The sequence below is a fragment of the Corvus cornix genome, chromosome 4A (assembly GCF_000738735.6).
Source record: "Corvus cornix cornix isolate S_Up_H32 chromosome 4A, ASM73873v5, whole genome shotgun sequence".
NCBI lineage: Eukaryota > Metazoa > Chordata > Aves > Passeriformes > Corvidae > Corvus > Corvus cornix.
In genome coordinates, this window is record NC_047058.1 from 3,855,178 (window position 1) to 3,882,858 (window position 27,681).

General features: G+C 47.1%; 1 protein-coding gene across 6 annotated transcripts in view; it reads right to left on the bottom strand.

Annotated features, from left to right (window-relative positions):
* The window catches only part of FGF13 (fibroblast growth factor 13), a 239,730-nt gene that overhangs the window by 45,296 nt on the left and 166,753 nt on the right, over window positions 1-27,681 (bottom strand). For 5 of the 6 annotated variants that reach the window (XM_039571908.1, XM_039571909.1, XM_019287776.1 and 2 more), the window contains 2 exons: window positions 9,249-9,359; window positions 3,710-3,813 (listed from right to left, as the gene is read on the bottom strand). In XM_039571908.1, the coding sequence (XP_039427842.1) occupies window positions 3,710-3,813; window positions 9,249-9,359 (215 nt within the window). Of the gene's footprint in view, window positions 1-3,709; window positions 3,814-9,248; window positions 9,360-11,299; window positions 11,971-27,681 lie in introns of those variants that run through there. The other variant, XM_010402769.2, reaches the window with a different exon arrangement.

Sequence of the window (27,681 nt, forward strand, 5' to 3'; positions counted from 1 at the left end):
CACCCATGGACTTTGGGAGGAAACTGGCTGCAGGAAAGAAACCATTTCAAACATGGTGTTCTGTGAAGGTCGCTTCCCTTCCCTGCAGGCCAGGACTTTGGATGTGCTCCTATAACACATGTTGACAATTACATATTTAGTTTATCTTTCTTTTGCTTAGCTGAATTGCTGCCTTGTCCCCGAGGAACTTTTATCATTACATTAAAGATCTTACTTTTGCTTTAACTGACAGATGCCGCCAACTATCTATAAACTCTGGCGGACAACTACAGATATCTGTTCTCTGCAGATTTGTTATACATCACTGATCCCCCCACGGAGAAAATTCACCTCATTCTTGGGTACAGTCACTGGGTTGAAGCAAACCACACTGCAGGCTGCCTCTGAGGTCAGATACCTGGGTCCCCTCTGCACAGACACAAGAATCACAACAGAACCAAAACCAAGTGATCGTAATACAGACCACAACATTCTCTCTCTTTATTAAATTGCATCATCAATGCTCATTTCATTTCTCTCTGGAAATGGTGCAACTATATCTGCTGTAGTTATCTACAATTTAAGTGCCTTTCTATTTCCCCTGTTCTCTTGCTTCAGGAACTTGACAGTGTTTTGTGGGGCTTTTGCACTTGATCAATCCCATGTTGCCATCTGTCTGCTCCTGACAAATCCCATTCAGGAACACATCCCTGTACGGGCTTTGAAACCCTCAGCATGTGTAGATGGATGTCACTTACTTGAGTTGATCTGTTCCCCACACTCCCTGGTGGCTTTCCTTGAACAGGTGAGTGTTCAGCTGGTATAAATCAGCTGAGCTCTCCTGGGACTCATTTATATCAACCAAGAACACAGCCCAAAATATAGAGTTCATTTCCCATGCATCAGACTGTCAGACTGCATCCCTTGCTGAAAGGACTATTATCAGCAAAAGAAATGCTAGAAACACTTAAAAAATAGTGCTGGAACTGGATTTCTGGCAACCTTTTTGCACAGGATGTGAAGCAGGGGCAGATGCCCCTCACCAGCCCTTGTCCATTCCCTGGGCTCATTGATAGGGACAGGAGTTGGTTTTTCCCTCCACGAGTTCCTTGTGATTATTGCTAAGAACAAAACAACCTAACCAGAAGGCAGCAGGGGAAAAACACAAGATTATTGAGAACTTAGATGACAACTTCCTTTAGAAAAGTCGATCAAAATTAAATGGACACCTGTCTTTGTGAAGAGTATTTAAGAGTATGAAGCTGGGAAACCACACAACAAAAGTCTGTTTAAGGCCTTGCCAAGCCCATCAAGTTCAAGAAGAATAAAAAAATAAATGTAAGAAAATATAGTTGTCTAATAAAGAAACAAAGATGACCACTGTTACTAAGGGGAAAATAGAGAGATATCACCAGATAATTTTGCAATGACATAAACTATGAAATTCAAAGATACTAAAGGACTCAAGGAAGACACTATTCATGGAACATAAGCACATGAAGAACTACCCTCACTCAATGCAAAGAATAAAAATTACAACCGAAATGAATCTCAGATGCCTAGATGCCCATCAAGCTAAAAGCTGGACTTAATCTGAATCAGGGTAACATTCTGCCCTTTCTCCTCACATCAAGGGCTATCAGAAGTGATACTCCATCCTCTCAGTGGCCCCTGCAGCTCCAGGTTGTGTCTCACAATGAGAAGTTACTGCTCCACTGCAGGTAAATCCCCACCCCACCTCCTTCACCCTTGCAGAGACAGAAGAGATTTCTCCAGAACGCGTGCACGGAAAGCACCGAGCCACTCCAGCTTTGGCTCTGGGCACCAACCTCTGCAGCCCAGCCTGAGCCACGGCTCCAGGGCACGTCCTGAGAAGGGACGGAGCCGCGGCAGCCAGCACAGCACGGCACGGCACGTGGCACAGCATGGCACAGCACGGCACAGCATGGCACAGCACATGGCACAGCATGGCACAGCATGGCATGGCACATGGCACAGCACATGGCACAGCACATGGCACAGCATGGCACAGGGCGGCACATAGCACAGCACGGCACGTGGCACAGCATGGCACAGGGTGGCACAGCATATGGCACAGCACAGCATGGCACAGCATGGCACGGCACATGGCACAGCATGGCATGGCACAGCATGGCACAGGGTGGCACGCAGCACGGCATGGCATGGCACAGCACAGCATGGCACGGCATGGCATGGCACATGGCACAGCATGGCATGGCACAGCACACGGCACAGCATGGCATGGCACATGGCACAGCGTGGCACAGGGTGGCACATGGCACAGGGTGGCACATGGCACAGGGTGGCACATGTGGTATAAATGGGTGGCCCAGCATGGCACATGGCACAGCACGGCACATGGGACAGCACAGGGTGGCACATGGCACAGGGTGGCACAGCATGGCACAGCACAGGGTGGCCCATGGCACAGCATGGCACACGGCACAGCATGGCACATGGCACAGCACAGGGTGGCACAGCATGGCACATGGCACAGGGTGGCACAGGGTGGCACAGGGTGGCACAGCATGGCACACGGCACAGCATGGCACATGGCACAGGGTGGAACAGCATGGCACATTGTTGCAGGATCCCCACTGCAACATGGCACAGGGTGGCACAGGGTGGCACATGGCACAGCCAGGGCACTCTGCAGTGCCCGTGTGAGTGACCCTGGGCGGTCCCAGCGCTGTGACCACGCGGGATCAGGGCCTGGGCCCGCTCTGGCGGTGTGGCACAGCCCAGCGGAGCCGGGCACGAGCCCTGCTGAGCCAACAGCCCGAGCAGCACAGGCAGGCGCCGCTCTCTGAAACGCTCCTTGGTCCCGAAGCACGGCCGGGCCTGAGCTGCTCTTGCTCTGGCAGACGCAAGAGGAAAAAATATACAAAGCTGCCCCTTCTCCCAGCTGTCAGGATTGCAAAATAAATGAGAGATTTGAGTAAGTTTGCTTTATTTTTATAAGAATTAAGGGAATAATTTATAGAAGAGAATCATTTGTAGTAGATAATAGAATACATTTTTCTCTATTTTTCTCCTTGGGAAAAATCTTTTAAGACTCTAAAATTAAAGCTCCTGAACACAGTTCAACTAAATGTTTTTAACTGGAAAATGGTCTATTTTTTAAAATTTACATTTTTCTTTTTTTATAAAAACACTGCTTGCTCTTGTGAGAAATGTCACTGAAAATTATTAACTGACATTATTTATCAAAACTACTAATAAAACTGTTCTTCACTCACTCACCTACTTGAAGACATAAAATTTCTATTTGAAAATCCTGGCCAAACAACAAAAAAATTACTTTCTCTAATTCCTTTAATTACAGTAATACAGATTATGTAGGAAGACACAAACCATGTTCAGGCATGTGTGTGATACACAAAGTTGTCCCTTCCCCTCAGGACCCCACTCTAATCAGCCCAGTCAGTCCACAGTGACCAAGAGAGAGGATCCTTTCTTGGCTGGGTTTTTTTTTATATGTCACACTTCGGGATTACTCAAAGGCACCACCATTTGATTCCATACATCCATATGTGTTCCTGATGGAAAAGATTAATAAACTAGAACCAGACTATCACCACTACACCGACTTTGCTGTCAAACCTCACCCTTTACAGGTTATAAGCAGATCTGTTGCAACGGTAAATTATTCATTTACTAAGTTCTTACCACAATTCCACTGAGAACAGAATTAGAAATATTTACTTACTGATGTATATAGGTATCCTTCACTGTTCATTGCCAGATATAGTTTTGTTTGAACCCCCTGAATCGCCACCACTCGTAAACCCACAGGTATGAGGTTAAACAAAGCTAGGAGAGAAAGGAGATGGAGAGCACAATTAATCCTTCAGAGTATGCAGATAGATAGAAAATTAAACTATAATTACCAGAACCAAATAAAAAATGTCTATTCGTGCATATATTAATTTCTGTGGGTGCTGCAGAGCAGTACTTCTACCATCATGTCCTTTTACAGCAATTTCTACCAATAGCTGAAATTATCTGAGGGGAGCAGGGCATCTCCCTCGTTCTGAAGATGGTGAATTGCTGACAGCTAAAAGGACTTACCTGCCTCATGAGCAGAATCCAGGCTCTGCTGAGTAGAATTAAACACAGTTTGGTTTTTGTTAGGGTTTTTTTTTAAGTGCAAAAAGGAAATAAAAAAGGAATCCAGAAGCAAACAAACAAAAAAAAAATTTTCAAGACAATCAGAACTTTTTTTCCAGATCAGTAAACATTTTGACCAAAATGAAGGAAGAAGATGAAATTCAGAAAAGTTAAAAACCATCATTAGCATCTCAAAATGTTTCCACTCATAACTCATTGGGGTTTAATTTTTCCTCTTTTTTAGAGGAGAATGGGTTTGAAAAACCAGAGTTAAATAACTTCAAAATGAAATGAAATGGCAGCATATTCTTTAGATCAACCCCTGAATCTGTGCTTTCAAAATTGAGCTGCTTTGAATGTTCTGCTTGAGTTTCTGCTTGTACACATGCTAATAGTGGCAGTATTTATAAGCACAGAACCATCTCTTCAAAAAATGAAGATTCCAGTTTGCAAAGTGGCAAATTATAAAAAATAAAAAAAGAAAAAAAAAAGGAAAAAAGCAAAGCTCTGCCATATCTTAGATTCATGGATATGTTAAAACTGAACACAAGAAATAATGAGGTGAATACAGTACTCTGTGTTCAGTATGTAGGATTAATAATAAAGGGGAGTTAAGAAAATTATCATAACCCAAAGCATCTCCTTCCAGTCTATAGCAGAAATGCAGAGATAGGATGAAGTAATGCCAAACTACCTCTCATTTCCAGTGATTTATTACTTGGCTGGAAAACTCTGGTCTGCTTCAGGCTGAAGTTTGATATTTATGGTCACTGTCTAAAGCCAATTTAAAACTGAAATATGAATTTGAAATATTTTTATTATTTTCAAAATTACGAGCTAAGAATTATGACCCATTATAAATTCCTTTTTCAGCCTGAAAACCCCCAAATGGTCATACTTTTGGAAAAAAAAAAAAAATTACAGCTTGACAGCATTTAACACAGATCCTAAATTCTGGGTACGGGGCTCTCAAGAGCGCATCGAGCGCCATGAGGTCGGGGCACCTCTGAGCACTGCACTTCCCACAATGGCTGAACGTAGCAGAAAAGGTGGAACTTTCCAGAACAAACAAATAAATGTAGGGCATCATAAAATCTGTGTTTTTCTTTACCTTTCACACCCACGGGTGTACATGCAGACACAAACACATGCAGACCCTCCTCAGGCTCACCTCCAGCACAAAATCAACACCCATTACTTTCTCTTCACTAAAGCAAAATTCTCTAGTTCTGTGCAGCTTTTAGCAAAAGAAACTTAGATTTTCAGTCTGGGAAATGGATTTTTCATTCATTCTATCAGATGCTTGAGTTTATTTGGGGGAGAAAATATTCCCTGTCTGTCTCAGTAAATATTCCCTTGGACAGGGGTCCTTTGCAGTTCAACCCCAAAAAGCAGCACCTGGTCTTCGTGTAGGCTGGAGAGAACGATTTAAAGCTCAGCATGCAGGCAGAACCTGCAGGTCTCTTTTGAAAGGGGATTTCTTAATGGCACATTTACAAGCAGGGCAGGTGTTTGGGCGTTTTCAGCACACTGTAAATTGCGCTGTGAGTAACCAGCTGAAGAGAGGGCAGTGCCCGAGACAGCAGGGACACAGCTGCCAGGGGCCACTGGGATGGGACAGCAGGGACACAGCTGCCAGGGGCCACTGGGATGGGCTTGAGTGAGGAATTCCTGGCTGCTGTGCTTTGCTGGGCAAGGGAGCAGATCCGGGGCTGAGCCCGAGGCAGGCTGGGCACCTGCTGCAATGGGTGCTCGGCTGCTGCCCTCGGCAGCGGGACACAATTCCCTGCCATAAACGTCCAGGCTCTACTTCGAGGCAAGATGAGGGTGAGGCACACTCAGGAGCTGGTTTAAACTTCAGTGGGATGAGCAGCTGCTGTGGCAGACTGTTGGAATTTGGGAAAGGGCTGTGGGGGAAAATGCTGGCCCTGCCCAAGCGGAGAGGGGCCGGCTGTCGGAGCGGTGCTCACTCTGGACACAGACACCCTGCACAACCAGACACCCTGCCCCAGCTGCTGCCTCTAAGGACAGGGCCACTGGCACTGCACCCAAAATGCGACTGTCCCTTTCAGCAGCAGCTGTTACTCCCACTGCCCCTGTGCAGCAGCAAGCCCAGGGCTGGCTTCTGGAACAGTGAGTGACCTGTCCACAACTGTGACTGCTGACAGGACCCACAGCAGAGCCACAGGGAGCACCTCCGCAAGTCCCCAGAGGGACAACAGGATGGAGGTGTTATAACATTCATAGGGGATGACCCTCATGTGGACACATATGACAGAAGGGGTGGCAAAAAAGCTGCAGCAAAATAAATTACTTGCTACTGTGATCAGCTGGCGTCAGCATAAAATAATCCAAAGCAATTCGCATCCTACTCTTTCCCTGTAACATTTGCATTGTTTAAAATAAGGATATAATACCCATCCTAATGAACAACTAAGCAATGCCTAAGGGAGAGATGATCTTTGCCAGGGTCCTTGTGCAGTACAAGCTGACAGGGAAAAAAAGCTGTGCAGTAAGAGGCAGCAGGCCACAGCTGGATTTAAGAACATAAACATTTCTGTGAGGTCTGCCAGTCTTGGCTTGGCCACCTGGACCTTCGTACACTTCCTCCAAGGCATAGTTTCCTACATTTCCTTATTTTACCAGTCTTGAAATCTTTTTGTCTTGCCAGAACCGGGGAATAAATTCTGCCTTGATTTAAACCCTTGCCCTATTCAACATATTTAATGAGCAAAAGTCTGTCTCTCAGCCAGGAGATCCTTTCCAAGAAGAACTTCCTTAAATCACATGGACTCTTGGCTAAAAGTGAGACCTGGTGACTGCTGTAGCTCCTTAAATCCATGTTTCACTTCCTGCCTAAATTTTGCTCCAAATTTTCAGCTTTCTTTTAAGCTCCCTGCAGTTGTGGATGCCACCTTGTTTTTGTGAGCTCTGCGTTCAGCATTGGGGCTGCAGAGCTCGAAACAATTGTCAGGAGCGAAAGGGGAATTTCAGGCAACCTTCCTACCCAGCTCTAGGGAGGAAACCACGGAGAAGGTGGATCCTGGCCCCAGGCTGTGTCTGGGACCACAAAACAGAGCTGGCTCTTGGGGGCTGCAAGCTCTCCCCATCCCTGCCACACACAGGGAAGAACAATCTCTTTAGGAGGGAGCCGTCAGTCCTGGGGCTTCCTCACAGCGCACAAATATGGACTAAATGAGAGATGTCTCTGCAGGTGCTGGAAGAAAGGATTTTAGAGGGCCTCATCCTCTAAACAGTCATGTGAACAAGGCCTTGAGGGTAGCTCCTAATGTGGCCTCTGATCCACAGTTACTCTTACCAGCTCCATTAAAATAACTGCAATCAAAATAAATCCACGGCTGCAGGACACCCAGAGCCATACGCTTACTGTACATAAAAGAGGAATACACACAATAGCATTTGTGTTCTTTTATGATAAAACCCTCCTCTGTTCTGAACATTTAGATGCTGCAGCCTAGCTGCAGTAATTTCTGGGATATTTCCATTATATTTAAGTAGTCAGTATTTTGGAAGGCTGGTATCCAGAAACAAGCAGCTCTTATGATTTGCTTAATAACCTTTCTTACAATTTGCTTAATAATCTATCAAGTTATGGCCAATTTAAGGACACAGTGAAGACAAAGATATCTTAGAAACAGATACGTCTGTATTTCCATAGATTTTACCTTGTTTGAAATCTCAGAATCCCTATAGAGGGATTCCAAGCAAAGTATTTGGATAAAACAATCAAAAAAATATTCAATATTTGCAATTTCAGATACTTGCTCTGGAAAATTAGAAGTTAATAGTAATATCACGCTTTGATTGAAAGAGGAAGGTTTGCCTATTTTCTCAACCTTTTTTTGGAGATAACTGAAAGAATTACCTCAAAATCCTGAGTGCACTGTAGTGACTTTTGAAATCTTAAATACCAGGTCATTCACCTGAAGGAAAAGCACTGTTTAACGCCCACTTCTAGGGTGACTTTTGCGACTGCTCTGAACTCTGGCAGATGGCAGCAGTCATCAGCACTGCACCCACCTGGTCCCTGCGCCACCTTCTCTGCAGGTGATGATGGCACCCCAGACCCCAGGTGTCCCCACAGATCCTCACTGACCCCTCTGCACAGCAGCTCCAGGGGCCGTGGGCACCTCCTCCCACAGCAAACCCAGCTCCCTCTTCTCACTCAGAGGGGAACACAGGGCTGCAAATGGGATTAAAGAGGGTGTGGGAAAAGGGTGGGAACAAGTGATTGTGCAGGTAAGATACAATACTTCCTCCTGCACCCCGCTGCTGCCTCTGCCATATTTGAGTGCCCTGTAAAATGAAATGTTTCACCTGCAAATGCTATTGAATGAAAATAGTGGGACTTAAATCAGTGCTTTTTAATAATTAAAAAAGAAGAGCCTGTAGATTTTATGGTTTTTGTTTAAGTGGCCTGAAATATCTTCTCAAAACTCCCTGCACTCTTTACAGAAACACAGTCTCAGCTAGTATAGCTACGTGAGACCCTTAGGTATTTTTCACACACCAAATCAAAGCTCTAGTCATTTTTTCCTGTTTTCTATTAATCCTCAAAGTTGAAAAAAAACCCATCAAAAACAACAACGAAAAATGCCCAGAGCTTTTTCACAGAAAACCTGAGGGAAAGCTCGTTGAAAGCTGATGGTACAATTAAGTTTGTAAAGAGTAAAAAAAAAAAAATAATAATAATAATAGGAAATGTGAACTTTAAAATGATGCTGAAGTCCCAGTTTGTGAAATAACACGGCGCTGTTTGAATGAGCCCGTTTGAGAGTAGAGATAGCGTTATTCTATTTCAGGCTCTGAGTAGGCGAGCAAATTTTCCCTGCCGAAAAAAAATCTAATAAAATCCAAAGGACAGCAATGAACTTCTCTGGATTACCATGGAGATAACATTTGCTTTGTTTGTCACATGTGTCATCATTACCTCCTCTAGTTCATTATTTCTATAAGTGATTTTTATCTGTATTTCTCTCAGACCCAGTAGGTCTGAAGGACTCCTGTGCCGCTGCCACTCGCTCAGCCACCCCAGGACAGCAGCTCTGAGGGGACCTGTATGGGAAGGACGAGACACCACAATTCACAAACACACCATTTATTCTCGTGTCACTTACTATAACTACTGTCTTCCTCTTTTGTTCCATCAATTGTTCCATCTGCTTGCAACTGCAAGTGGTATCCTTGCCTGCTGTATAGCTTTGTTACTATACCTTTAAGCTGAGGCTCTGTAAAAAAACAATAGTGAGATTAATGTGGGAAATCCTGATGTGCCATTCCAAGCAAGCAGGACGCTGAAAACAAATCTTCAGGTTTCTTCTCAAGGCTGAGATAAGAAAAAGACCCAAAACAAAAGCAGGGCTACCAGCTTTGCAACACTTTTCATTTAGTCTGAGACCAAATTTATGTCTATGAAATCAATTGCCAAAATGATTAAATGCCACTTTGGATTACAATATGAGTAGCACAGTAAAAGCTACTTCCAGTGAATACGGATTCCAACGGCACTGCTTGGCCTCAGGAGCCCAGCCCTATCTCATTTAAGATTAAAAATGAGCTGGCAAAGAGCACATTCTGCCTTTTAAAAAGGTGTGAGTTCTTAGATGAAGAGGAAAAAGAAGACTATTATGATAGCATTAATAAGAGCCACAGTGACAGTTGAGAGCCTAAATATACAGCAGCAAATGCTTAGCACAGGAACTGCTGCAGCTCTAATAAACAAACCCCCATCCCTTGCTGCTCCAAAGAGTACAGAGCATCTGAAGAGATAAACTACTCAATGAACATATGGAAAATGGAGAGGGAAACCCTGAAATCCAGCAATGTGTGGAAGTGCAAAATAAATATTACCATAAGGGCTGAGGTAATTACCTCATCAGCTAGAAAAAGAAAGATCAAAACAACGCATAGTTTGGATAGATTTCCTTTTTTTCACTACCATCTTCAGATTCACAGCTAGAAAGGGAGGTATCTCACATGGTTTCATATCATTCCAGAACAAAAAGTATACAGCAGCAGGATATGCTGTCAAGTGTGTAATTTATGGTATCTGGCTAAAGCATCAGGAGTAATTGCAAAAAAGGTCTACATCCACTGAATCCCAATGACATCTGCATTGTAGTCATTTCACACAATTACGCTTGTCAGGAGCTGGTGCATCCCTGCAGCTTGCTCCACAACATCTTACTTTCTTCAGAGATAAACACACGGGGAAGATATGGTGTGTCATTTCCGGCACTCTGTGTCTGGATAAGACTCCTTGTGTTTGTAATCAAAGGCACTAGGGAGCTCTGCTAATGTACTTCATTTTAGCAGGGGCTGAAGGCGAAAGCTTACAACAGTTTGCCTAAGTGTATTAGACCTTATTAGCAACTTTGATAAGAGTAGTGATAGATCCACAACTCTTAACTACCAACTTTGCTGACAAGAAATTATTCCGACCCTCACTTTGGCTCTTTAGCCATAATCCATCCCAAAGCTGTTGGCAAACTGCGAGCAAGGCAGCTTTCCCGTGGCTGCTGAGCAAGGCAGAGAGGTGGAGTGGCAAAAGCACCAATGCTCCAGCACAGCAAAGCCATGGCATCATTGCCAGAGGGTTTTGCTCCTCCCACATACAAAACAATCCAGGGCAGCTGCAGGTATGAGATTCCTAGAAAGGAACAGGGCGCTGAAGCAAAACTCTGGAAGGTGCCAGCAAAAACAAAAAGCCTCATCTGCAATCAGTAGATAAAGCATGGCACGAGCATTCTGTGAAGCAGGACAACAAAACCAGACCTCTAGACCACGAAGTTATTTAATATACAACTGAAAGAGATGCGTGTGTGGGAACTTCCCCGCCAGCATCTCCCCCACAAATACACCAATGTGTTTGCACATGTGTAACAGAGAGACAGACACGGACTGACAGGTACATGGGTGCACACAGGTGTGCAGGTGAGGCAGACAGCAGCAGTGTGGGCTACCCAAACCAACCAGATGAACAGCACAGGGGAAAGGACTGGCATGGGGTACCCAAGTCAGCCAGGCCATACAAGCCAGAACTGGCAATGCCCGCACGTCCACCGTACGAGCCCTGAGACACCGCTCCCCCTTTCCCCACACCTGACACACATCCCAATTTCCATTACATCAAACAAACCAACCCCCCAAAGATATAACCCCTGCCAACCTGGTCGCCTTCTTCGCCTTTTCTTGGAGCCAAAGAGTTTGACCCTGGAAAACACATTCAATTTGTTCTTGTCGCAGCTTCCCTTGCTCTTGCTGGGGCTGTTGACACACTTACAGGCATTGGACTTCTCCCGCTCCCTGGCTTGTCTCTTCTGGCGGATCAGGGAGCTGGCGATGGCTGCAGCCATGGCCGCCACCGCCCCGGCACCTCGGGCGGGTCAGGCACGCGGGGGTCGCTGGCCGGCTGCGGTCGCCGCAGCCAGCATGCTGCTCGGCCCGTCCCCAAGGCCGGGGACGCTGCCGGGCAGCTCGGCCAACGCCACCCACCGCCAATCGGCTCGGGAGCCCAGGAGACACCGGCGGGATGCTCGCACCACAGCCCCGGCTCGGGACGCAACAGTTTAGCTCAAGCGTTTTTGTCCTCTGAGGTCTTCCCCTTTTGACTTTCTGGTGCTTTTCTATTCCTCCCAACTTCTAGCAAGGGAAAGTTTGCAGGCACAGGTGAGCGTTTCTACGGAGATCACGCAGATCACTTGCAAGACATCCCTCCGAGATTCTCCAGACGCGCTATTTGCATGCAGACATGGCACATCCACTTGGTGCAAGATCATCGCATCTCTCCTAGCCCAAATTTCTCCAGTTAACTTTTCTCCCCACCCGTCCCCTCCCCATTCAAATCCCACCAAACACCTGTTAGACTCCAGCAGGGGCTGTCCAGTTGCAGGCGTTTTCTGGATCCTTTTCCCTCTTCTCCCTTAAGAAGAGACCCCAAGCAATTGGCGGTGGAGACACTGGCCTGAGGTGCGGATGCGCGGCCGCTCGGCTGCCGAGCGCCTCGGGCAGCCTCTTCCCCTGCGCTCCTCGCAGGTCAGCGCGGCCTCCCCTGCACGGCACGTTCGGCTCTCGCACCGCAGCACTTCCCAGACGCTGAACACGCAGCGATCCCGAGCCGCTCGGAGCCGGCAGCCTGCGCCGGGACTGCAGCAGCGGCAGCAGCAGCAGCAGGATCCCTCCGGCAGCGATGCAGGCACCGCGCACTCCCCACGAGCCGTGCGCTGGGTACAGAAATGAGGCGACGCAGCAAACCCCTTATCAGCACCCTCCCTCCTCCTCCGCCTGTGCCTCCTCCTCCCGCCGCTCTCCGGGCGCGGCGGCGAGCGCAGCCCTGGCCGGCGCTGCGGAGGGGCCGCCGGCGGGGAGCGGGCTCGGGGCGGGCGGCGGGAGCGGCCCCGGGGCGGGGGCACCACGGGAGGGGCTGCCCGGGGCGGGGGTACCTGCGCCGGACGGAGCCGCCTCCCGGCAGGCGCAGACACCCAAACAGACGTGACTGCGGTGAGCAAACAGCCCCGCCGGCACCGGAGCGGGGACACCTGGCTGGCAGCAGCAGCGGGGCCCGCGGCAGGCGGGCAGCTCCAGCCACAGCTCTCCCTTGCCTTTCTCCCATCCTTACAGGATGTCCCCTCTCTGCCTCACGGGTTTACTGGAGGCTTTTTGCCTCTCTTGCCGTTCGTTTCCACTACCTGCTCTCAAGCTCCAGTTTTGTAGCAGACTAGGAAATCCTCAGAGCGATTTCCTTGTCACTGCCATGTTCTCCCCTTTCCCTTTGCCCCCCACGGTGCCCGTGTCCCCCGAGGCCAGGCTCTCACGCCAGCTGGGTTTACTCAGCCCCCGCTGCCGCGGTACCAAGGCAGGGAGACGCAGCAGTGCCATGAGGCTGGGTAAGAGCCTGGCACTGCGCTGTGGTCAGTGCCCTGCAGCGGACACCAGACCCCGCACACATCCATGCCCCAGGACGCAGGATGCAGGAGGTCCTGGAGATCCCTTTGCAACCCACTCCCTGCTCTTTAGTATGCTTTCAACAGCTGGAGCCTAAATCAAAGCCAGTTCAGGCTAGAAGTAAAACAGAGATCTGCAGCCCTGAAGGCAAACAACTACTGAAAGAATTTATCCCGAGGCAGAGGGGATTCACAGGCACTCGCAGGCACTGAGGCGGGCTGGGATGTCCCTGTGAGCTGGTTCCATGCGGGAGCTGAGCCCCGTGGGGACTGCAATGGCAACAGGCTCCTGTCATCCGAGCCTGGCAGATGCATCCTGTGTGCCCTGGGCCAGCTCTCCGGGGGCTACCGAGACACCAGTGATGTAGGTGGGTTGGTGTGACAGCACCAGGTTCCTGATGTGTTTCCGGACTAGGCCAGGTATCTCAGGATATTTGCCCCTTCTTCCTCTCCTCCACATACCCTCAGCAAAATCAGGTGCTCTCCTCCCTCTCTGGGGTCACACCCCGACAATGCCCGGCAAGGGCAGCAGAAACCAGGCTGCCCATCACCTTCAGACAGCTCAGTTCAAAAGAGGTTTCTGTACCTCTGTAAATACTGCAGTCCTTCCCTCAACTAGAAACAGCTCACAACAGCTCCAAACCTCTTTCCTCTGACTGGGAATCCCTGCCCCAATGAAACCTGTGGAGTGGCCAGGTCTTAGTGACGGTGCCCACCCTGTACAAGTCCTCCGACGGTGCCTGACTGCCAGGACAGGGTGTGCCCTCACGGCCTGAGCTGTGCTCAGCTTGGAAGCCCCCTCACCCGCCCTCAGCACCCCTCTTCTGCAAGAACTGTGTGTGTACACGCACACCTACATGTACACATTTGTTTATGAGGCAGTCCATGCACACATGCATATTAAATAAATGCTCCTAATTTCTTATTTAAGTTCAACAGGATAAAAATAGCTGCAATTCACAAGTTCCACCACTACCCTCATCTGCCAGTCCACATAAGACATGTGAAATCCAACACAGGAGCCAGCCAGTTGGATATTATTAGCAATAACTCATCCTACTCAACTCACCGGTAACATACTATGAGTTTTGCCATCTTTCCGCTTCCAACAGCCACGAGTGAGACTCGGTTTTTTTCTGAGACTCACCCGTTACTTCATAAATATTCCCAATTTGGAAAGCAGTGTTTGATCTTCAGATCAAAGTGAAGCTGTCTCATTGTGATCTGTCCTACAAGGTCACAAAACATTGCATTTTCACAGAGACTAACCAGAACTCAGAATTCAGCTAACCTTGAAAATCCTGGGGAAAAGCAGTATATAAAAGCAGTATTTAGGATATCTTTCTGCCAGCATTCCAGCCTGCATGCTTAAAATCCATAATGAAAATTCATTTGCTCAAATGTTCCTTGACAGATAACTAAAGAGAGGAACAAAAATAGCATATATGCATAATCAGATTTAAGTTTCAAAAAACAGTCCTCCAGTTTTTTTGCATGATCAACCTCTTCATCTATCGGTACTCCTACAAATATGTCTTCATTTACTATAAATGGCACATGAAAATGAAGATCTTGTTGGGAAAACGTCTTTGGTACAGGACCAGCCTTTGGACTACTTCAGTGTTTCAGACATAAAAATCTCAAGGAACAGCTTTATTTTCTTTGAAAAGCAAGAGCTGTTCACCCCCCACCATACTAAAAAAGTAAAATAAAATAAAATTACATTCCAAGTCATTTTTTTGAACGTAGAAGACAACCAGACACTTCTTGAACACACATTCTTTCTCTTTGTTAATGATTATTGCAGTGGAGCACATTTAAGGCTAAGGGGTAAATTGCCAGTGCCATTTCACTGAAAAAGAAATCAGCATGGGACAGACTTGTCCAGTTACTGTCAGAGACAGTGCCATGATCTCCCGGGAGCTGCAATCTAACCCAGAAGCAATTTCACTGTTTTGAAGTAGACAAAGATCTCACCCACTTTTGATTTATACTTTTTCCTCCAAGTCACCTGTTGAGTCTTTGCTGATGATTATTTCCATGATTCTGATCACTAAAATGTACTTGAACCTTCAGAAGTTGCCTGGATTGGGCAGAGGTAAAGCCTGCACTTTGGTACCCAAGCCAGGACTAACAGCCCTTGCTGTCTGTCTGCACAGAAAGGTATCAAACCCCCATCACTGCCAACAGTGCTGACTCTCACCAAAGTAGAGCAAAGTGCAAAAGTTCTGTTTTTCCGTCCATCCTCCCTGAATCATTTGTGCTGTGGCAGATCCCAGACCACTGCTGTTTGCTCTGAGTTTCAATCTATCCCTAGCACAAAAGATTTATGGTCAGTCCTGTGACAAAACAAACGCTGCACAAAAATTGAGACCAGGTGAAAAATCCCAAGCCAGCTGCAGAGCTGACTGCCATGAAAGCAACTGCAGGTCCTGACAGGCCCATTGTGCAGCATGCCTGTGGTCACTGCAGCCTGGGAGCAGAGGAATTCCTTCCCCCAGCGCTCCTCACTGAGCACAAGCCCAACGTGTGACTCTCCAGGGGACCCACACTCCTCTGTCCCCTGTGGAAGCATCAGCAAATCTCATGACATGCTGCCATATAGTAGGAACTTACTTCCAGCACCTTGGGTCAAAATATCCCATTCTCAGATGAAACAGCATTTTCAGTTATTTCCTCTTCCCCTATACAAAACGTAGTAAAAGATTTATAGTAGGTCCTATATAAACTAATAGTGGTTGAGCAAAACAAATACTGCATCAAAATCAGACCAGAAGAAAAAAAATCCCAAGCCAGCTCCAAGCCTCACTCAGTCCTTCTTAAACCCCAAACTACTCCTCTACAGTTAAAAGCGTGAAGCTGCTTTGGTGTGACAAAAAAACCCAGCCTTGCATTGGGTGTCAGGAGTCTCTCCTGAGGCTCTTTTGTTCTTGCTGTTACAGAAAAAGCAGGAAAAAAAGCTTAAAACTTCAAACCTATAGACTATTTCCACTGCCTACACTCTCCAAAAGAAAAGCATTATTTTCTGAAAAGCACCACCAGAATCTCTTCTTCCTCTTTTCAGAATGAGATAAACAAGACTTTCTCCAGTCAGGGATGACACAGCAGCACTGAGGCCCCCAGTGATTTTTTGCTCTTCTGAGTAAACAGAATTACTATTCACCAGGAAGCAGAGCTGCTCAGACCCAAGTCCTGCATCACTTAACTCCTCTGTGAAATATCCCATGGAAATGACTCAGCCCTTCCTCTGCAGCCAGCTCCAGGCTGGACACACTGCAGAGCAGCGAGGGCGGGGTGCTCTCTGCCTGGGGGATGAGCACGCTTTGCTGGCTACCTCACCATCCTGGAGAGCTTCGTTTTTACCCTAGATATGGGTCAAGTAAGAGTCAGCCTGGGGTTTATTTCTGAGTGCAAGATGAAAAAAGGTGTTAGTGGAAGCTGAGCTTTCAAGCAGCTCCAGACCAAGAGCTCAAATTTGAGGATATTTTAGTGACAGACCATCTGGGCTACCTGAAAATTAACCTTAATGGTAAAGAATGGCTACAATAAGCAGCTGCAAACAGAAGTATTTTTATGTTGAGAGCATAAGGGCACTTGTAAATAGTGATGTGGATGTTCCTGTGTGTGTCTGTGCCATGGTTTTTTGCAGAAGTGCACTGGGCAGCCTTGCTCAGAAACAGGAAAAAAATCAGAACAGATTCGTGTGATACCAGTGTAGACATGTCACCTGGACCCACTTTATTTAAAAGCTCACTTCTTCCCGACAGGATTAGGTGGTTGGTTCATCTTTGTGATTTTCTCAGGGTACAGAATCATGAATCCCAACACCAGAGGAGACTCCAGTACAACTGGTGCACAGAACTGGATGTGCCAAAACTGGTGCCCATCCAGCAAAGCCAAGAAGCACACTCCTGCCTTCCACACGTGAGTCATCTACTAGGACTACTAAGGTATTTAAAAAATAATTGTGTAGCTGATGCACCACAAAAGGTTCTCATAGTCTAAGCCCATTCTCTTATCATATCTACACAAGTTTGCTAGGACAAGGTCCTCTGACTCTGACAAGAACTTGGGTCTCTTCTTCATGACTTGCATGACCTACTAAATGTTCAGGATGGCCATGACACCTCATACAAAGAACATCAGTTTCCTCTCAGATTCTCAGAGAAAATACTAATAGAGAAAACCCAGTTCTGCCTTTTCCCAGCTGTGAATTCCAATTCCTTTACAGCAGTATCTCAGTGAAAATGGGATTTGATCTGACCTGGTAGTGCAGCCATTTTTGGAAAAGGAGGGCATTGTTTGAAGATAGAAAAATAGAAAATATTTTACCCAGGTTAATTCATATTCAGTCATCCCAAAATGTCAACCACAAAAGATCTTCTATCCGGTGCATAAAAGATCAGTGCCAATCAGCTGGGAAAGGTCACAGAACAAACAGAAGAGATCAACTCCCACAGCTCTGCGGGCACCCAAAATGGGAATGTGTTATTCTGGGGTCTTGGGGGGCCCGAGCTGAGCCAGGAACTTGCAGCAGTGACCAACTGACTTCTCTGCCCACCACACAGCCATATCAAGAAACACTCCCACATCAGGATGCACAGAAGGATCTGTTCACTCACCTCTCAGCATGATGACTCTTGGAAACATCAATGTAAATGACAGCTTCTCGTCCCTGAAATATTTACATCTCAGCATGGGACACACGAGAAGTGTGGGCTATATGCCACTGTCAAACTTAACATAAGGCCACTTTACACATGACAGAACACTGTAAATAGTCCTTCACAGAGCCAAGGCAAGTTGCCTGGAAATTGCCACATTACTCAAATAAGATCTTTTCCCACCTTTTCATAGATTTGATGGTTCATCCTTTGTCAACAGCTTGATAAAAACAGACTTGGTGGGTCTCCAGTGCGTTGGAACCTCTGAGAGTTCTCCTCCTTCCACCTGCATCCAAGCATTTCACCAGCTTCTCAAAGTCATGCTCCCTGCTTTGCACAGAACGAGCTTCTGCCCCACTGCTTGGCTTCACATAACCACAGGGCCCAATCCACTGTGATCCTGTGGTGCATGCCAAGCTTGGCAATTCCCATTACTGTGTTAACGACCTAAGACTCATCTGTTTCCCAGCAATGAAAACAAATTACCCAGACTGGGATCAGAAGAGCCTGGCACTGGTTTTCTGTGACTTTTACCTGACTGCCAAGATCATGGCACCACATTCACACGGACAAATGAGAAGGTGAGCAGAGCTGGCCACAAATGAAAGGGACTTTGAGGAAGAAGTGTTGTGTCTTGGATGGAAGCAGACCTCTCCAAAAACTGGAGTTAGACCCTGCACCGGTCAATGATGCTGCTGTAAATGTGGAAGTGGAGCCTTGCTCATTCACTGGCATGGAACCGAAACCAGTTTACCCAAACAAAATGCTGGCCTCAGTGTCTGTAGGCAGAAGGAAGGTATATCCTTGAGGATTAGGAAAACAGCCATGAGCCTGAGCTTCCATTCTGTCTCAGTTCACCATGTAATAATCATGATATGAACAGAGATGTAACAAGACATATCTGATTTTAGTTCAGTGATGTAAAAATTAGGTTTATCTAAGCTCATCTGACCAGGTAACTGGGCTGAATATTCAAGAAAGAAGAGAGAAAAGCAAATCCACATGGCAATTCATTCCCATAGAAAGAACACCATTATTTTCACAGCTATATGAAGGAAAACATTACCTCTGCTTTACTGAACCTGTTGCAGAGTGATTTAGACTGTAACCTACCTCATGCATCTTTATGATAAGCAATATTCACCACCACCAAAACTGAGCAATCACTTAATGAAGGTCAGCATAGCTCAGGGTCTTGCTTGTGGCAGTGCTCACTCACACATGGGAACAGAAAACCAGCCCGAGCAGCGGCTCAGTCGCGCTTCCCACACTCAAGTGGCCTTGCAGAAATTGGCCTCACGACAACTGCGGGCCTAGCAGGAGCTGCTGCTAGCAAGAGCAGAACAAAGGTGACATCTAGAAATCACACTGGGATTTTGAGATGAAAAATACAATGCATCGTAAGTAAACAGAAGAGAATTCATTACCATAGGTTAGATGCACTGTTTTCGCAAGCAACACCGTGAAAAAATATTGGCCAGCAAACAGGAACATGAACCACAAGCCAGCATCTGCTCTGTGGGATTTGAATAGGTCTGGAGACTAGAAAAAATGTGTATGCAAATTTCACATAAGCAAATTAGAAGAAATTCAGAGAAGTCAATTCAGAGAAGGAAGCTAATAGCAGAACATCTGCTGCTGCTCCCAATATTCGCATTAGCGGCTGGGTACATTTCTGGGGACTCAGACCTCATCAGAAAGCTCAAAAAGGTTCTGTTGCTATGCAGAGAAACATTGCTCAGAAATCAGAGAAAGAGATATGGAGCTGGCCGAGCTCAGACCTGTTACTCCTTGCTTAAGTCCTGCTGAGCTACAGTAGGGCCACATTTGCTTGTACAAGGACTGGACAGCCGTCCAACTCGTGGTAATTTCTACCTAAATGCACCACAAAAGGAACAGACTAAGCTGCACAAGTAGACACAAAGATAATACCATGATTTTAATTAAATTCCAAGTCCATATGTATGGCCTTTGCAACACCCCAGTCATACAGCTAAATCATGCTGAGCTGAATTCACAGCAGACAGACACACTGTTAAGCAGCTGATGGTCTAACATCAGGATTTCTGTCCTCTCCCTTCAGCCCCCATCCCCTTGGTTATTACTCTAATTTTCCACCTTTTCCTACCATATCTTTCCTTGTTTCATTAAAAATTACAACATGCTTCTGATGAGAAGCAGTCACAAAACCCATCAGTATCTTGATGTCCTTATCCTTCAGCTGAGGTCAACTTAACCTTGTTTACAAACAAATAAACTTAGTTTATCTACAACACAACATTCCAAGGCTTGGGACGTTTTTCTGGGAAAGGACAAGGAGCAGACTTAGATTGTCAGGCACAGAAATAAGCCTGCTGGATTGCAAGAAGTTATCTGGGCTTATCTTTAATGTCATTATTTGAGCCACTCCACTCTGCCCATTCCATGTAACCACGATGAAGGAAGCCCCCCTTGCCTTGTCTGGTTCCTGTATGGGGCAGTAATGAGATGAAAGGCTCTAATTGTACAATGGCACCTGTGTGTCCAGCTGCAGAGGCGACCAATGCAGCCTCATGGAATTAATTAAATCCTGCAGCGAGGGCTGCAGGGATGCCAAGGCAGTCCCTCATACAACTGGAGCAAGATACAGCTCCCTGAAGTTGCTGGTATCTGTATTTCCTCTGGATTCAGCCCTCTGCAAATATGGGTTCTGCATCCATACAGACACAAATACAGGCATTTTTTTCTGCGTTGCTTCTTCCTGACTCACAAATACGAGCAAACCCAAAATGTTATAAAAAGGCTGAGATACACAAACACTCAAAGGAATCAAAGGGGAGCTGTTAATGATGGAAGAAACTTTCACCTCCCTCAGTCCTTTCTTTTTTCCCCAGCTCTGCAATATATGAAACATCTTACTCAGTGACTATATTTTTAAACCATTATTGCCATAAATTTTAGCCTACTTAAAAATTTCAGATGTAAAGTCTTTTCAGGAAGCTTTCAGCAAAATATAGAGTTTCCTGTACAGGAAGTATGCAGTAAAACATGAATTTGTAAACAGTTACAAACCAAACAAATGGAACAGATTTCCAGTACTGAAAGTACTGGAAAGGACTAAAATGACGAAAACCAGAAACAAGAGGGACACCTGCAGTTAGTCCGGGTAAGTGCCCCGGCAAGGCTGTCCACTTTCTCGTGCACTTTGGTTTCTGTCAGTGCTGATATTTAACTGCAACCAACAGCAGCGCTGCCTCTGGCTGGAAGCACCAACCAGCTCGGAAGGGCAGGGCTGGGGCGAGCCGGGAGAGCCGCCGGGAGCTGCCCTGGCCGGGTTTGGCTTCACGGGGCTCGGAGCCGGCCCTCGCTCTCCTGCACGCTGTGCCCGGCACGGGGGGATGGCCACGGCCCGGCAGCTGCGGGGCTGGGGAAACCACGGCATGGCACGGGCTGCGAGGGACACCGCGGCCACCGGGCACCACTGCCCGCGCAGGGCACAGGGCATCCCGGGCACAGGGCACAGAGCATCCCGGGCACAGGGCACAGGGCATCCCGGGCACAGGGCATCCCTGGCACAGGGAACAGAGCATCCCGGGCACAGGGCATCCCGGGCACAGGGCATCCCGGGCACAGGGAACAGAGCATCCCGGGCACAGGGGCATCCCGGGCACAGGACACAGGGAACAGAGCATCCCGGGCACAGGGAACAGAGCATCCCGGGCACACGGCACAGGGCGTCCCGGGCACAGGGAACAGAGCATCCCGGGCACAGGGCAATCCCGGGCACAGGGCGTCCCGGGCACAGGGCACAGGGAACAGAGCATCCCGGGCACAGGGCATCCCGGGCACAGGGAACAGAGCATCCCGGGCACAGGGCACAGGGCATCCCGGGCACAGGGCATCCCGGGCACAGGGCGTCCCGGGCACAGGGCACAGGGAACAGAGCATCCCGGGCACAGGGCATCCCGGGCACAGGGAACAGAGCATCCCGGGCACACGGCACAGGGCGTCCCGGGCACAGGGAACAGAGCATCCCGGGCACAGGGAACAGAGCATTCCGGGCACAGGGCATCCCGGGCACAGGGCACAGGGAACAGAGCATCCCGGGCACAGGGCATCCCGGGCACAGGGCATCCCGGGCACAGGGAACAGAGCATCCCGGGCACAGGGCATCCCAGGCACAGGGCATCCCGGGCACAGGGAACAGAGCATCCCGGGCACAGGGCATCCCGGGCACAGGGCACAGGGAACAGGGCATCCCGGGCACAGGGCACAGGGAACAGAGCATCCCGGGCACAGGGCATCCCGGGCACAGGGCACAGGGCATCCCGGGGACAGGGCATCCCGGGCACAGGGCACAGAGCATCCCGGGCACAGGGCACAGGGCATCTCGGGCACAGGGCATCCCGGGCACAGGGCATCCCGGGCACAGGGAACAGAGCATCCCGGGCACAGGGCATCCCAGGCACAGGGCATCCCGGGGCACAGGGAACAGAGCATCCCGGGCACAGGGCATCCCGGGCACAGGGCACAGGGAAACAGGGCATCCCGGGCACAGGGCACAGGGAACAGAGCATCCCGGGCACAGGGCATCCCGGGCACAGGGCACAGGGCATCCCGGGGACAGGGCATCCCGGGCACAGGGCACAGAGCATCCCGGGCACAGGGCACAGGGCATCTCGGGCACAGGGCATCCCCGGGCACAGGGCACAGGGCATCCCGGGCACAGGGCATCCCGGGCACAGGGCACAGGGCTGCGTCCACACCGCTCCTGAAGAGCTCCGCTGGCCGGAACCCGCCGCTGTCCGCGGTGCTGCCTGGCCCGGGCGGTCGCTCGGTGCCCCAGCCCGCATCCCCCAGCCCGCATCCCCCGTCCCCCATCCCGCATTCCATCCCGCATTCCATCCCGCATCCCCCGTCCCGCATCCCGCCCGCTCCGGCCCCAAGCAGCTCCCAGCTCCGGGCACGGCACCCCGGCCCTCCACACCACGGTCCGTACCAGCTGCATACTGGGGCTATGCAACACACGCCCCAAAACCTAACCTACAGCAAAAGCTCCTGACTGCTTCGGACCCACTTCATCTTTACCACCACCAGCTAGAAAACTCACTGCTTCTGCAGAAGAGAAAGGCATTTAGCAGTTAATAATATAGCTAATATTCGTAGTGATTATATTTCGTAAATGCCCAAACCATTGCAGACTGCTTACTTGGCATTGCACACTTTACTACACTTAGATTTACTATACTCATTTTAAAGAGAAGAAGAAACATGGATGCCACATGCAATGTCATAGAAGCTGATTATTAAGCTTGTTATTTCTCATGCAGAATGACACCCTGTCCAGCTAATATCTAAGTCTCACAGTTAATGCTGAGCGCTCTGTACACTCTGCCTGTCAGATTGTTGTTTCATATTGGGGTATTTTCCAAAAGTCCCTGGATTTGCTCTTCTCTTCTAGCCGTAGGGTGTTGGTTCTTACAGTAATCTGATCATTTCACATACCCCATGCAGAGAACACACTTTTTCATTCTTGAAGAAAACTAAATTACACCATCATAAGCCTTCCGCTAAAACATGGACAAAAGAATAGAGAAATTGAGATGGTTTTGTATTAAAAATGTTTTTAAGTTATCAACACCATAACAAGATTGTCTTCAGTTAAGGTTAAGCACAGTACTCTGATGAAAGGCAATTAGAAAAGAAATGGAATCGTTTGTTTTTTCTCTAAAGCAATCTCTATACCTGACAAAAGCTTGGGCACAAAATTAACTACACAGCACAGATGTTTAAAAGGCCGTAAAATCAACCTGTTTGACTTGTGAAACACATCTTCAATCAGGACAAATTTGCCAGTTCAGCAGCATATTCAGTATATTTACAGTCCCAGTCAGTAGGAATGAACAGTAACACCTGCCTTTTGCTTCTTAAGTAACATTTTTTTAGAGTTACCAAAGAAAATTCATGAAGTCAAAGAACAACCACATTCTTAGTATTAAAAAAATATGAATCTCTGATTTCTTTACATAGTTTATAATCTCTACAGAGGATTAGTTGCCAGGAAATACCTTCTCATTTTTTCATGTAAAAAAATATTGCTTAAATACATCTTACCTGAATAAGACTTTCTTATCCCCAAAGCCATGCTGCCTTACAAGCTGCTCCTGCCCAGGCAATTGCAGTCTACATTTGGAGCAGACACACAGGGAGTAGATCAGAGAAAGTTTAAGGCACATTTAAAGTATTCTCTAAGGTACTGGCCAGAAACATCAAGCTCATACTCGTGGTATAGAGAGAGATCATTATTGGGCATTAGTGACAGACCATTATGACTTTCAGAATCATTAAAGATTCATAATGTAGCTGCATTGTTCTGGCAACATCTCACCATTTCTTGGACATAAATGTACATTTCTCCTACATGATTTACTCAAACTTATTATTTTTCAGTGTCAAATTTTGTTTTCTGCCTCCTAGAATTACAAAGAGCAGCTGTAACAGGATCCTGGAGTACATTACGCCAGCCATAGGAGCTGGTGCTTGATTTATTTGATGCCCTTTTTGTAAGGCAATTTGCAATAGGAATAGCTCAACAGCATTCATGAGGCTGAATATGTACCATAATTTCTTTCTACTTTAAATAAGCTGAATTATTGATGTACCACACATGTTACAAGTACAAAAACCCTTCAAGAATTAAATTTGCTAACAATTCTGAAATAATTACCTTTTGAAATTGTTAAGCTTTGTCACTGCCTTTCAGGAGAGTTCATAATTCGATATTTGGATATTGTGAAAAATATTGCAGATATGCTAGTTAGGGTCAACCAAACCTGCTACTCCCAATGCATTTTTGACAAGCAAAGAAAACACTGAGATTTGCTTTTAAGGATGTACAATACTGCAAACAGTGTGGTCCAAAATGTGGCTACAGTTATTCTTCAATTGTGTTCATCAAGGGCTGGGTTTAAATCTTCTCCTGCTGAATGAGACTGAGACCTTGTTTAACCCATCTTTCCTCCGTACAGTAAGTTAAGCCCATGCTCACATATTATGTAAATAATGAGATTTAGGCATTTTAGAAGCAGAGCCAGATTTCAAAGTCAAATATTGTCCCCAAGTGTGATTTGTTCACATGAAATCACAAAATTACAAGGAGTAGAGAAGAGCTATTTGCAAAGGCTCTGACTCTTCCCCAGGGTCACCACTCCCTCCAGACACGTTCAGGAGTGACGTGAGCCTGAGCTTGGGTTATTCTGTGGTCAATCTGCTCACCCACAATGAGCACAGATCCACTCGTCTGTCAGGGCAAAACCATCAAACTCCATCTGAGGAGCAGCATCTTCTGAATTGCTCCAACACAATCAGTGTCAATGCGTGAGATTTGCTGGGGATCCCACCCTTCAAGTCCCAAACAAGCAAACACCTTCTTGATGCTGGGCCTTAGGCATTAAAACGAGATCTGGCAACCAAAGCCTCCCAAGCATTTTAACATGTCTTAGCATTTATGCTGTGCTGAAAGGTGAAGCTCACCAATTTACTACTAATAAACAATTTTCCAAAACCAGTATTTCAGTGTTTACTAATAGACACTACTGCTTATATATTTGGAATTCACAATGTGAAGTATGCAGAAACATACCATGCTGTGAATTGCACAATTTTAGGATATTCCCTGTTTATTATGCTACAATTGAGTATAATCAAGCTGTGAGTATTCCTGATATCCAACTACACTGCACAATTAAAAACATCCTTAATTATTGTTGCCAGAAGTGAACAGTACCACACAAGGAAAACTGCATTGGGGCAAAAAAAGTGAAGTTGATTTAAAGACCTCTCCACTTGGCAATGGCACTGTTTTCACCAAAAGAAGTAAAAAAGCCACATGGAAGAACGTAGACAAGTCCACTTCTAATGGCCTGCTGAGTTCTATCGATTTCAGAACTGACCTTGAGTCAATAGGTTTTCTGTCACCCGTACCAACTATTGACAGGCAGTCCAAAGCCCAAAGTGGCTTTGCTTACTGCCTTGCAATTATAAACAAGGTTAATCTGCTTGTAAATGTAGTTCTTCTTCTACAAGCAACATTAGATTCCCAAAGCCTACATTAACTTGTGACAGCTCCCTAAAACTTGCATGGATCTTATTAAAATGTCATTATTCTGTACTCTTCAGCCTACCTCAAAAATGGTTTAAGCATTTCAGGGTCATTAAGATTTCACAATATAATCGGAGTTGTATATTGAAAACATGACGTGGTTCAGCTAATTCTTGTCACCATCTAGTTACTCACTGCATATTAACTTGGTTTGTTGTTTTTATTAGTAAGAGGAAAATACAGCTCATGTCCAATCTCCAGTTTGTTTTGATCCCTTTATGTCCATTTTGTGCCTTCAGCACATGACTGGAGCCACCTGGCACAAAGGAACACAGCTCCTCTGAGATGCCTGCATTCAGACCTGACCTCTGCTGGAGTATCACCTACCTCTGGGGGGTGTCAGCTCAAAAAAACAACTTTGTAGTGTAGCAAAAGGACTGCAAGTGGAATTTGCACTAAAACCAGCCATTTTTTATTCTTCTCCAATGTATCAATAAAAATCAAGCTGCTGTTTGCTGTGAACTGCCCCCTGGAGATGGCCACGTTATAAAAACTGCTGAGGACGAGTTGTGCTGGCTTTGGCTGGGACAGGGTTAATTTTGTTCACAGTAGCTGGTACAGGGCTGTGCTCTGGAGGTGTGCTGGGAACAGCGTGGGTAATTCAGGGATGTTTTCCTGATCACTGAGCAGCGCTCACACAGAGCCAAGGCCTTTTCTGCTCCTCACCCCACGTGAGTGGGCTGGGGGGCACAAGGAGCTGGGAGGGGACACGGCCGGGACAGCTGACCCCGAGTGACCCAAGGGATGCTCCAGACCATGTATGGCCTCGTGGTCATCATATAAAGCAGGGGAAGCAGAAGAAAGGGGTGCACATTCGAAGTCATGGTGCTTGTCTTCCCAAGTAACCATTACATGTGATGGAGCCCCAGCCAAAACCAACGTGTGAGCAAGTGAGAGGACAGCTAAGAGGAAGGGGAAAAGATGGTTTGGAAAGGGCATTTATGTTTCTAACCATCTAAAGAGAAAAGCTCAAATTAGCCTTCCAAAAACATCCCTTTAAGGCAAAAATTGATCCGTTTACCCATGGTATTATGTGCCTGAACAGATAATTTGGCAGGTCCCAGTAGGATTTCTGGTCCCATGCTGCCTTGCTGGCTGTTTTGGAAACAGTGCAGCCAGTCCATTATCAAGCACTCTCCTCCCAGAGAACACAGCCACACATCAGCAGTGCTCCACCTTCTGTGTGTTCTCCACAGCAGAGAAACTGTCTCTTTTGCATCTGAGCAATGATGCAGGCCAAAATAAGGGCTCAAGCACTGCCAGAGAAGCTAGCACAGCAATCCTATTTCACAGGATCCTGCTTTGCACTTTTGAATAGATCTTGTCCAGAAGAAAACAACAGTCAGGCTTGACCTTATTCCCTGGAATCCAACAACAAAATCCCCAACAAGCTTGTCTGGCAGGAAGAGGCCGATTGCTCAGGCCCCACTTTTGCTGCTGCTGCTGTGACCAAAAAATCTCAGATGCAAAATACGGCTGAGCAAGCACAGCTCTGCTGTCCCAGCAGCCCCGCTGCAACATCGAGCAGCACTGAACAGCAGCTGCAACAGGAGCCTGCCAGGGAAACACGGACAAGAGGGCTCCTGCCTCCTTGCAGGAGAAGGAATAAGGAGAATAGGGAGCTCTGAACTGCTGCCCCGACAGACACAACACCCATTTGGGGTCCTGGAGCCCGCTGCCCTGCATTTTGTACTGCTGTGTTAGCCATCATTATATTTTCACAGAGTGATTCACAAATATAAATTTTTAGTCCCAAAGAATAGTGACTCAATCCAATTTTATAATTTTGTGTTTCAGATTAGTA